The sequence below is a fragment of the Lissotriton vulgaris genome, unplaced genomic scaffold, assembly GCF_964263255.1.
Source record: "Lissotriton vulgaris unplaced genomic scaffold, aLisVul1.2 SCAFFOLD_1342, whole genome shotgun sequence".
In the NCBI taxonomy this organism is placed as follows: Eukaryota; Metazoa; Chordata; class Amphibia; order Caudata; family Salamandridae; genus Lissotriton; species Lissotriton vulgaris.
Genome location: NW_028248619.1, coordinates 444637 through 456855, shown reverse-complemented (window position 1 = coordinate 456855; position 12219 = coordinate 444637). Strand labels below are relative to the sequence as shown.

At 44.9% G+C, this 12219-nt stretch overlaps 1 protein-coding gene across 1 annotated transcript in view; it reads left to right on the top strand.

The window, feature by feature from the left end:
- The window catches only part of ENOPH1 (enolase-phosphatase 1), a 146899-nt gene that overhangs the window by 94179 nt on the left and 40501 nt on the right, over positions 1-12219 (top strand). Inside the window, exon 4 of the mRNA XM_086950027.1 lies at positions 1135-1267. Within this exon, the coding sequence (XP_086806153.1) occupies positions 1135-1267 (133 nt within the window). The remainder of the gene's footprint in view (positions 1-1134; positions 1268-12219) is intronic.

Sequence of the window (12219 nt, the reverse complement as noted above, 5' to 3'; positions counted from 1 at the left end):
AGAACATACTATGACAGAGTGAGGCTTCATAAAATGGGACGGACGGAAGACACTAGATGCCTTAGATGCAGGGACACGGGAGGAGACTTCTAGCACATCATATGGACATGCACTACAATCCAAGCTTATTGGGGAACTATATTCACGGAGTTAAGTGAGGTGTTGGAGACCCCTATCGCCCCAGAGCCCAAATTGGCCCTTCTGGGAATGACAAATGACGTAGATCTGGCACGTCCCCGGTTGACTTTTTTGGTTCTGGCGTTGGTAATGACCAAACGGGACATAGCTAAACATTGGGGTGCGCCAGAATCACTAGAATTGGAGGAATGGAGGAGAGGGATGGACCTTTACATGGCCGCTGAAAGGGTCACTTACAAGGCGAGGGGATGCCCGAAGAAGTTCTGTAAGGTCTGGGGTAAATGGAGAACATACCACGGGCTGGATGCTGGGCTCTGAAGGCTATATACTTAGAGGGGAATCAAGAATGTGTCTAAGCCAACTAGGAAGACATCGCAGGCCGAAATGAGAGACTACTGTACCATTGCACTTTGGACTCTGGATTACATTGCTTTGGAACTAGCTAGATATGTTTGGGGAGGGGGGTGGAGAATGGGAGAGCGGGAAATGTGCGCTGAAGATGACATGACCGAATTGTAGTTACACTAAAATGCAAATAAAAATGTTTTTTAAAAAAATGAGCACCGGTGAGAGATCCCTTATTTGAACGGTCATTACTCAGAATAATTCCACTCTGGATTAAATACAATATGCAGCACATTATAGAACTAGCAAATCTTAGATTTTGATGTCGGAAAACATTTGCCAGACTCACGCAGACTACATATTAAACCCCTGTGATTTATTTGTACTATATTCCTTGTTGCTTCAAAATAGTGAATCTTCATATATGCTCTGTCCAGCTAGTGCTTTGATTCAAAATCATTATTTAGCATTATCTGTAAATGTCATATTTCGTGCACAAAACTTCAGAAGCCAAAAATAAGAACAAGAGATCAAGCCCATATTCTATCAGATCTGTTAATAAAGACATACACGCCTATGAATGATGTCCCCTACTCCTTTGTGGTACTTTTTTGCATTTAAATGTGTGACATGGTCTGTCTCTCACTACAGAGTTTACGATGATGTGGCTCCAGCCATCAAAAAATGGAGGGAAGCTGGTTTAAAGGTTTACATATACTCTTCAGGGAGTGTTGAGGCACAGAAGCTCCTTTTCCGATATTCTATAGAAGGAAATTTACTGGAGGTAGGCATTTTTAGACTTGTTTTTTGTTGTTGTTGATTCGACTAAACTTTAATTAGTAAACTTCAACTCTGGTGCCTTTCACAATTAAAATCCTCAAATGTAAAGCATGGCACCAAAAATCCAAACAACAATGTGAAATAAACCGTAAAACAACCTAGAAGATGGTGTTTGTCTAACCTGGTGTGGCAACAACTTTGGATAGTTATTCAAATATTTTTTCACATTACAGCAATTGAAGACAAACGTCTGCTTTATCTTCACTAAAATACTCACCCATCAAGTGAGATATTATCTTGGAACTCCTGTTGAATGCATATGTAATTGCTTTGCTGCAAAGACGCATATCACGCTCTCCGAGCAATAGGAAATGGAAAATAATTTTCCCGATCAGGCATACAATGTATCTGACTTTCTCTGTGGATGTGGATTGGTTTAGGATGTGGTGTGAGCAACCCTAGGCCACTTTACAAGATCTGTATTGTAAATATATTACATGTTGGATTTTAGTTTTTTACTTTTTTGTGCACTTTATTGAAAATTTATGTTTGCAGAATTCCTCAGTGTTGTATAAGGCAAAATATGACAAATTACTCAAAATCTCACTTTGCTTTTCACATACGTTTTTTACCCTCATACGCACCTCAAGTAAAAATGAGTCTTGGGAAACATCTTTGGGAGAGTGGTTCACACAGTAAATATCTTGTTGAGAGGCATTTTCTACTTAAACCAATCTACTCCCGGTACCCGTCGAGACTTTTATGCGGATTGCATGCTTGCCTAAAAAAAGCCAACCCCAGGTGGGACTTTTACAGGGGTGGCCTATACAGCCCTGGGGGGAACGTTATTTCTAGGAGGGAAGGGTAAAACACGCCCTAATATCCATTATTTGTGTAGGTTTACCAAAGGGTAAGCTGGTGATCCTGGAGGATGGTAGCCATCACTTCTATGAGGTCAGAGGCATGGGGGTCCAGGTCACTGGTCTGTGGGTTACTTGTGCCAGCCAGACTGTGGTGATAGTAAGGTTGGTTTCCCCAGAACAGGATAGGTTTTAGGGTAACCCAGGCCAATGGAAAGGACTGTTTCTACCCTGTGGCTCTGGTATCCTTAGAAAGGGAGGGCGTTCTTGCCCAGATGAATATCATTGTCAGTCCCCCAATGCCCATTGACTGCATCTACAGATATGAGCTCCCATCGGTGGCAAACTGCTTGGCAAGAGGTTGCTCAGCATACAACCAAAACAGATTTCTAAGGGTACTGTCCCTAAGCATAGAGTTCAGAGGCCTAGACTAACAGTTAGGGGTAGGAGGTGGATGCCATCCACAGTGGAAGGACCATTGAGTATGTGGTTATCTTCTCTGACAGGACCCGGGGGTGCATCTGCGCTGTCACAGAGACAGAGGACAGGAGGCCCACGCAAGGCAGAGCCCTGAATTACACAGACAGAGTGTGTAACCCTTGAGAAGGACTCTGCGTTCCTACTTGAAGTCCTGGACTGCTGGGCACCTGTTCAGTCTCAGGGTACAGAGAAATAAAAGACTATCTACAGGGTGTCACCCTGAAATTGGAGGAGGACAGAGTGGACGGAGACCCTGAGGGTGCCCCCACTTCTCCCACTCTGAGAAACATAAGAGGCCAGAGAGGCCTCAGGAGCAAGTGGGAGGATTCTTCCCCAGCCCCACTGCTGCAAATTAGGCCTATCCAAGGCCCCAGTCAGATTGGAACCTCTACCTGGCAGTGAATGGTTCCTGACACTTGTCAGTAACATCTGTTGGTTGTTAGCCTTTTGGGCAGGCCTTGCCCAGCGTTGGGGGCAGAAGTGTGACCTAGAGGGCAGAATGGGCTACATAACTTTGTTGGCCCTGCTGGTACTGTCCACCTATTGAGATGCATCTTCGACCAACTAGGTTTAGTTGCCTCACAGGTGGGGTCTGCAAGTGGGGAGTAGGGTTTCCTATGGACCGGGTTAGTGGCTAGGGAAGATGTTGGCAGAGGGGTACAAACCAGTTCAGAAGGGCATAGCACAGACCAGTTTTACTGCAGAGGCAGTGAATTGTCTATTTTCTATCTTCTGGACAGGGAACGCCATTAAAGGATTGATTAGTCAACCATAGCTCTTGTCAAGAGGTGGCCTGTGTAGGAAATTTTCCTTTTCTGCATGGTCACCTGATATCTATTGTCTTTTGTTGCACTCTACATTTTTGTTGGCAATATAACTCTGTAACCTCTAACTCTGCTAACTAGTCGTAAAGTGCCTGTGCTCCACCTTTAAACATGGTTTAATTGGCATATTCCTAATTGGTACATTGAACTTATGTATGCGTCTTTAGTATATAGTAGCAAGATGTACCACTGGCCTGGAAGTTAAATACCACCAGTGGACTACAACACTTACTGTGTTTTACTTTTAGTATACACATGACTTCTGGCCTACCATTGTAGCCTGGCTGTAGAATTGTAAAAGCTGTGGTTCGACCTGTCAAACCCTTTTGACAGGTCAGACCCTCCCTTTTAAATATTAATAAGTCAGCCCTATGTAGACCTTGTAGTCCACAAGGGAAGATTTAAAAGTCGGACATGTAGAAATATAATGTTCACTGTGACAGGCCTAGCTGTCCTATGTAGAAAACATGAGTACAGATTAAAATCCGAATACTGTACCTTGGGAATAGAAGTAACTAAAAAAACAAGCTTTGGCAAAGCCAATAGGTTTAGCCTATGCAAAATGCATTGGCTTTTTTTTTTAAACGAGTTGTACAGCAGTTCCACAAGTAAAATTACAAGCAAGAATATGGCACAAATGTGGTGAAGAACGTGCAGGATATGGAAATGCAGTGTGAAACGTTTAAACTGAAGAGGGTAATAGGAGATAGGGGTCACAAAAAGGCACAAGCCGAGGGATCAAATATGCTGTCTATCGGTGAGAGTAAGCAATAGTGGCCAAAAAGGGAGCATGTCCCGGAGAGCAATTGTTTGGACAGGCAAGCGAATGTTGCATTGGCGAAATGGGAGGCAAATGTGAGGGAAATCATATTGCAAAAGGAAAGGAGCTGCGTGTAATGTAACCAAAACTGCTTCCTGCTGAGCTGGAGAACTAGTTTCGAGTCTCGGCATCGGCTCAGGATCCTGTGATTCTGTCTAAATCACTGAAACCCACCAGGTGAATAAAAAAAAAGTGTATTCATTAATTTGTACTATATTTGTAAATAAGCCACGCTAAATGAAACAAATCTGAGCCGTTTCTGATGGCTGGAGATTGGACATAAATCTGGCTTTTCTCCTCACACAACACCAATTTCATTACCTTCTTGCGCTCTGTCTGAACTGCATTTCACTGGAAGGCTCTGGAAAGTGGCCACCTCTGGTAGCCTTTGCTGGGTAACATGATACACTGAACTCTACGGAGATTTATATGTTACAGACACATGGCCATCATAATTCCAATTATATGTTTGCATTTTAGCATCCAAGCAGAAAGAAAGTTGAAGGGGACGATGGGAACCTTGCTATTGGTCCCTATGCACACTCCACATTGTGTACTTATGCAAAAGTGGATATTTAAGGTCCCACTGAACCACAACGCACACTGGAAGCAAGGATTTCAGCAAAAATTGCAGTTGAAAACCAAAGCTGTCACTACAGAGCAAGACTTTCAGATTGAGTATCCAGTAGAAGTATACTGTCCAGAAGCCAATGGTGACCGGAAGGTGCACTTGTTCCAAACTCCACGCGACGGCAAGGATGGCAAAAGCAGAGCAGGAAGTGAAAGCAGACGACATGCTGGCCAGTGAGACGCAAGTAAATTAGAGCAACGTTGGAATCAACGAATGGTAAGTTCAGGTAAGTATTGCGCAGGTTCTAAGCCACTTTAAAGATTTTTTATTCAATATCAGAGACTGCATGCACAGCAAAAGAGCTGTGCAGGCGAAACCCAATAATTTAATAAAAATTTTAATAGTTATAAATCCAATTTAGTGGATGAAGTCATATTTTTAATAAATATTAAAGAAAAGTAGTTTTAAGAAAGTAACTTATTGCGGCCTATAGCTATTGTAGGCTAACTTGTATTAGCTCTCAAACTTCTCCCAGCCAGGGATTAATATTTGAATATGTGTGAAATGTTTCCCTGTAGCAAACAATACGCTGACCCGATTAGGCAGAAATTACTCCTCTGAACTTCAAAGAATAAGCAGAGTGGGGGCTGTGAGCATCCTTTTTGACATTACGATGTTAAATCCTGATTGACAGGTCTGCTGAGTTTACATCTAATGCTTTGGGACGCCGTTGAAAGGCAGAGAACAGAATTGCAAGACAGTTCTTACATATCCACTGTCTGGTTGCTGATGAACCCTACTTAGTCTTGCCAGACTTCTGTCACAGAGTTTTACATGTAACACTGGGGACGCACTTGAAAGGAAGAGAAACAGGATGCAAAAACAATTCTTGTGTATCCTCTGGCTTGTTGCTGCGGAACCCTACTTTTGTTCTACTAGACTTCTGTCTCTTCTCTTTATTGAAGGTACAGTGACTGCCGCAAACTAGATTTTTGTATTAGATGTGGTAGGACACTAGGATTACCATAACTCACCTAAACCCCCAGCGCCCACGTTTGGAGTGGCCAAAGGATTTTGTTACATTGAAAATGACAAAAGTATGTATGACTGGCTCTGGGAACTTTTATCCCATTAGCTAGAGCGTGCCCAGGGATCTTTCTCACCCACTAGCTGATGGTGGGCATAAATGTGGCATCTCCAGGCACCCATTTAAGAACACTCTTGGACCTGAGGAAGAACAGAGAAGGACTGAGCCTGTTGTCTGGACATAAGAGGAGCCCTTAATGACTGAGCGTACTCCCTCTTGTACCCAGGACAAAGAAGTAGACTTCAAGGGTCATATGGCTGACCTACTGCTAAAGCAACAAGCTACAAGAGGTCTTTTCGTGCAACTGCCCAGCTGACCATTGACAACTGGACTTGGACTGGACCTTGCCGTACAGAGGAAAACAACACATATGAGTCTCTTAAGTGCCTCCTATGAGGTCCTGGGGGGATTTGCAGTGTACTTCAATGGTGGATTGGGACGTAAAGGAGTAAGTCAAAAGGTAAATCCTTTGACTAGGGTGCACATGTATGATATATCCGACCCACACTTCATCACAGTCAGATTCAAATTTTGGTCCCAGTCTACAGCGACCATTAGCTATCATTGGCACTTGGTGCTTCTTGGCTCTATTCCTACTTAAATATTTAAAAGTTCATATCTCTAGTTCCCCTTATTCTCATTTCGTTCTCATTTTGTTTATTCAGTTTTACTCTAGTTTCCTAGTTTGGTTTAGGATTTTTATTATTTTGCATTTCTACTTTATTTTGTTTTGGTACTGCATAAATACTTTATACATTGCCCTAAATTAAGCCTGTCTGCTCTGTTCCAAAGCTACCGTGGGTTTGAGCTCCGGTTTATTTAGTGACTTTAAGGGTTCACCCTGACAAAGGTTGTGATTATTCCTTGAGGTGGGTGGTCACCTCTCTCCAAATAATAATCCGATTTCTTACAATGATGTGTTGCATTATTTGAATGATTGTGTGAGAGGGGTGAAGGCTAAGCATTCTCATGCCCTTAAAACACTTAATGGTGACAGGGTGACTCAAGGAAGAGTGAGAAGCTTGCAAGGTTGGCTGAAAATGTGTTAGTTAACAGAGTTAACCAAGGGCTGGAGCAGCATGGATGTTAGCCTAAGGGAGAGAGGAAATCTGAAACTAGTCAGGTAATTCCCAAAGTTCCAAGGGAGGAACAGACATTAAGAGAATTGGGGAGGACATAAAGGGTTTACTTGTTCTAGATGTTACAAATAGGACATTACAAAAGAGACTGTCAGGCAAAAGACCCTGAAAAAGATGCTGCACTAATGCTAGTTTCATGTGTGGGTTGTGGGTGAAGGGACCCCCGAGGGTCCTGTTGCATTCAACCTAGTGGCTACGGATATTTGGGAATGAGGCCTAGATGCCTTGAAGCACATTCACACATGATAGGATTTGTGCTAGAAACTATTTTCAATGAAAGGAACGTTCCTGCTCTGAGTGATACAGTAGCTTCTAGAACTGTGGTTGAGAGAAAGTAGCTTCAACCAGAGGAGATGCTCATTGGTGATAATAGGAAAGGCTTGGTAGCCAGTAGGCATGACAATGAGTACACTATTAACTGTTCTGAGGTAGAAATTAATAACATGTTGGCTATGGTTAATGTCCTGGTGATGGAGTAGCATGGTACTATATGTCTCTTGGGCAGTGATTCAATTGTCACTGGTTTAGTACCAGGAAAAACCATGGCTGGGACCCTATTGGCTGTGTTGGACAGAGCACAGGCTGCACACCAGTCTTCAGAAATGTCTTGAACCATCCAAGAAATGTAGTGAGCGGATCGGAGAAGACTGAGAAGGCTCAGGCTGTGCTGTTCATTGTTCCTGCTTCAGAGGGAAAGGAGGAAGAGACACTTAGCTTGTGAGTGGCTGGAGGACTTGCCCCGAAGGAACTATACCAGACACAAGTTAAGTGCCCCAAACTTTAAGCGCTTTGGAAATAAGCCCTGAAACGGGTTAAGGGACTTGCTTTGAAGGCATTTCTTTGGCTGGGAAGATGGACTGCTTTACAGTGAGTTTATGAATCCGGAGCTAGGAACTAACAAGCAGCTAGTGGTCTCCCAAGTGCACAGGATGTTCCTGAAATAACTTTTCCAGCAGTTTGGGAAAAATTGGACACAGTCATCTTTTTTCACCTGCAAATAAACTAGACAAGGTGCTGAGTCTTTCACATAGTGCGTGCACCATGGGCAGGCTAGAAAACCAGGTTTGTACCACTAGAAGGATTTTGCCGTGCTGAACACTGATTAACACCATGCGTGCGGGCCGTTTTCCCGCTGTGCGCTGAAGTTTACAAAAACCCGCGGTTCATGACGAGCTCAGCTCGTCATGAGCATACGACAGGCGTAACTCATGACGAGCTGAGCTCGTCATGAGGGTCGAAGGGGCTAATCACGTCCCCACAGTAAACCTATCCAACCTCATGGAGCCCTGCCAGGCAGCAGCTTCCAGGCCTAACCAAAACCAGACTTCAGTCGGAAGTAAAACCATGGATCAGTGCAAAGTGGCAAATTTATCCCAGCTTTAAAGCAAATTTGGTTGCTACAAAATGATGCTTTGTCCCACTAGTTAAGTTTGCCTTCAAAACTAACGGCTTCATTCGAAAGTTGATGACAACATATCTGATCCCAAGGAACCCACATGGGCATCAACTTTGGACTGCCTCGCTGCAAGACTTCGAGCTTGAAAAAAAATGACTTAATTTGACGGTAAAATCTTTGACCAGGATAACCTGCTTGTTGTATCCAACCTCCTCTCCATCGTAGTCGACTTGAAATCACATCGAGCTCCTGGTCATCCGCAAACTGGTATTTTTCAATGGGGCCTTACTTTTTCTAGACCGGTTTGCCTTCAAACTTCAAAATATAATATCTCTTGATCCCCTTATCTGATTTTAATCCGTTTTGTTTCTGTTGGCTCATTAACTTTTTCTCTATTTTTCTAAATTGTTTTGCCCATTTTATAGTGTTTTCGTAGTGCGACAATTCTGCTTTTTCACTTTCGGAGAGTTCATGCAGGTTTTCTTGATAATCTGCTTTGTGGGAGAAGCTCCACTTGTCACTCCAAAATTACGGCCGCTTCTGTTTTTAACACTAGGATTATGTTCCCCACCAACAGAAAGGACTCTTCGGTTAGCTTCTTGAAATTATCAACAGTCTTCTTCAATCTGCTGTGTAATAATTGCAGATTGTGCTCAATAGCATCCAAACCACATATACGGCACTACACGTGAAGTTGGTGCCATACCTCACCTGAACAACACCTTTCCTTTGGCCAAACATATGTTAGCAATGTAGACCCTTATGACGCAGTTACCCTTTATGTATCTCACTCACTTTTTATCTCTCTTTTTATATGTATGAATATCGACATTTGTGTAACCATGACCCATTCTTTTTTTTTTATTATTGAGTCTCTACTTGCCCTTCTTTGGTGCGCCTGGAAGCCCTTTTATTTCTGTGTACACTCTGGTCATATCAGCAAATTTCTTTGTTTGCCTCGTGCTTTATTGTACTCTGGATATTTCGCCTTGATTTTTGTGGATTTAAGTGAATACTAACATGCTGACACCCAGGTTCTCTAACGAAATAGCTACAGTGCTCATCCTTTCCGGCCTTTCAGAGCAAGAAGCTGTCCTATTCATAGATTCTTTAATCCGATCACAGTGAAGAGGGCTTCCTCGCACGCGATCTGTTTATAATTTCAGTGGTATTTTAGTTTGTTCCAAGTTTTATTTTCAACTTTCATCGCTTTTTGATGTAGTTCACTTATCTGCATTCCCTGTCTCCCCTGAGACGAAGTATGAATAGGGTTTAATGCTCAACACCTGCACCCTGTTTGCATATTACTTCGCTTCCACATACTATTGTTTTTTTTTTATGTTTCAGTGGGCCCCTGTTGAACGATTCTCTAAAGTGCTGTCACAAGAGATCAACCACAAACATCCAAATGACACAACAATAAAAATATAAATCAACACTTTGTACGCTTTCAAGGCCTTTAAAGAATGAGATACAGCTCCTATAGTCCTCTGTAAGAAAATGGCGACAGCGCTTAGCATCGTTTTAGAGGCCGTCACAGAAGAAAATCTGTATTCGTTGTTGATACCAAAGCTTCGTATCTCGGCGCCCAAAACAATTCCGCAAAAAACGTCCAAATGAGTTAATTAATTTTGGGAAAAATAATCCTCCAAACCATTTTGGGAAGGGGGTTGTTTGCAGTGATATTGGAGTGGATTATAGGTAGGTGTTTGAGCCCCTTGTGGTCTGCTCTGCTGCCAGTCCTGATTGTGCCCGGTCTCTGTCCATTGCTTGTTGTGCCCATATTTAGTACTGCCTGGATTCTGTTTATCTTTATTTTTATTTGTGCCTGTATTGTTCCCTGATCCTTGTATCGCTGCCTGTTCTAGCTAGCCTTCTGCCACTGCTGCCCCCGCAGCCCCTCCCCCAGCTGATTCCCGCTCCCCAGCTGCACAGCCCTCCCCCTTCCCTATTTAATGCACCGCTGGCATGCCAAAGGCAAGCCCATCTACGCCTGTGTGCGACCCGACCAGCACCGGGAACCCTGGATCTCTGACCACCCACTGCTATGACTCAGCTGCCACCTCGCACTCAACCCCAGGAGAAACAACTTCCAGCTGTCCGCGCCGAACACCACCCACGGACAGTTCTCCTGCTGTCACTGCCGTCAGACCTTCACCACCCTGCGCACCGCTCCCACGTCAGATGCCAACACCACTGAAGCCCTGAAATGCATCCTCCTCAACGTGCTCTCCCTGCACAGACACTCCATTGAGATCTGAGACCTCCTTGACACCCTCTCACCAGACGTCGCCTTCTTTACAGAAGCCTGTACTAACACATCCTTTGACCCCGAAATCGCCACCGCCATCCTAGACGGATACAAGATCCAGAGGAAAGACCGCCCAACCGCCCAGGAGGTCGACTCGCCATCACTCACAAGAATTCCTCAGACTTTCCACCTCCACCACGAACACCTTCACTTCCAGATCCAGATCCAGCCCAGCCCTAGAACCACACTTCGCAGCACCTTGCTTACAGATCCCCCGGACCCTGTGCCTCGTTCACCACGACCATCGCCGACCTCATGGCACCCCACGCCAGCTCCTCCATGGACTACATACTCATCGGAGACCTAAACTTCCACCTCGACAACTCCAGCGACCCCCAACTCCACCACCCTCCTGGACAACCTTGCCAACATCGGCCTGACACAGGTCATCGCCACACCCACCCACAAGGCAGGACAAACCCTCGACCCCATTTTCCCTGGAGGAAACAGCATCCACTTCAGCCACACCACGCAACCCCCCTGAATGGACCACCACTGTGTACACTTCAACTTCGACAAACCCACCGCCCTCAAACCCGCACCGCGCCCTCCATGAAGGAACTGAAGCAAAATCAGAGAGGAACAGCTCAACTCCACCCTCAACAGCGATGTCCCCACCAACTCGACCAACGCCAACCTCGCAGCCCAGGAACTCCATAGATGGATCTCCAACTGCGCAGACGAGCTCGCAGCCCTACCCAACTCCGACAGACATCGCCCCAGGAAGGCCGCCTGGTTCACCACCGACCTCCAAGAATCCAGGCGCACCTGCAGACCTCTCAAGAAGAACTGGAGAATCAGCAAAATGTCAGAAGATCGCACCAACTACAAGAACGCCATGACGGAATACCACCAAAGCATCAGATCCACCAAAAAAACCTTAATCCAAAACAAGATTCTTGCCAACTCCTACAACTCCAATGAACTTTTCAGTGTCATCCAGTAATTCACCAAGCCCCCCAGCGAAACCACGGACATCACCACCTCCCAGGACCGCTGCAACAAACTCGGATCCTACTTCCATTTGAAAATCAAGGGCCTCTACGACCACTTCAACAACCAGGCACTCTACTACGAAACCACCTCCCTCTCCAACGACATCCAACCTACCATCATCTCCTGGACCCCAGCCACCACTGAAGAGACCACTTCGATCATGAAAGGCATCCACTCAGGGCCTCCCACTGACCCCTGCACATCTACCACTAAGCCGCCATGACCATGGCTCAAGAACTACAACTCACCATTAACACCACCTTCAAGACTGGCATCTTCCCCAATGACTGGAAACGCGCAGAAGACAGACCCCTGCTCAAGAACCCCTCAGCAGACTCCACGGACCTCAATAACTACCGACCCATCTCCCTCCTCCCTTTTGCGGCAAAAGTCACCGAGAACATCGTCAACTCCCAGCAAAAAAAATTAATTGAAGAAAACTTCATCCTTGACCCCTCCCAATCCGGATTCC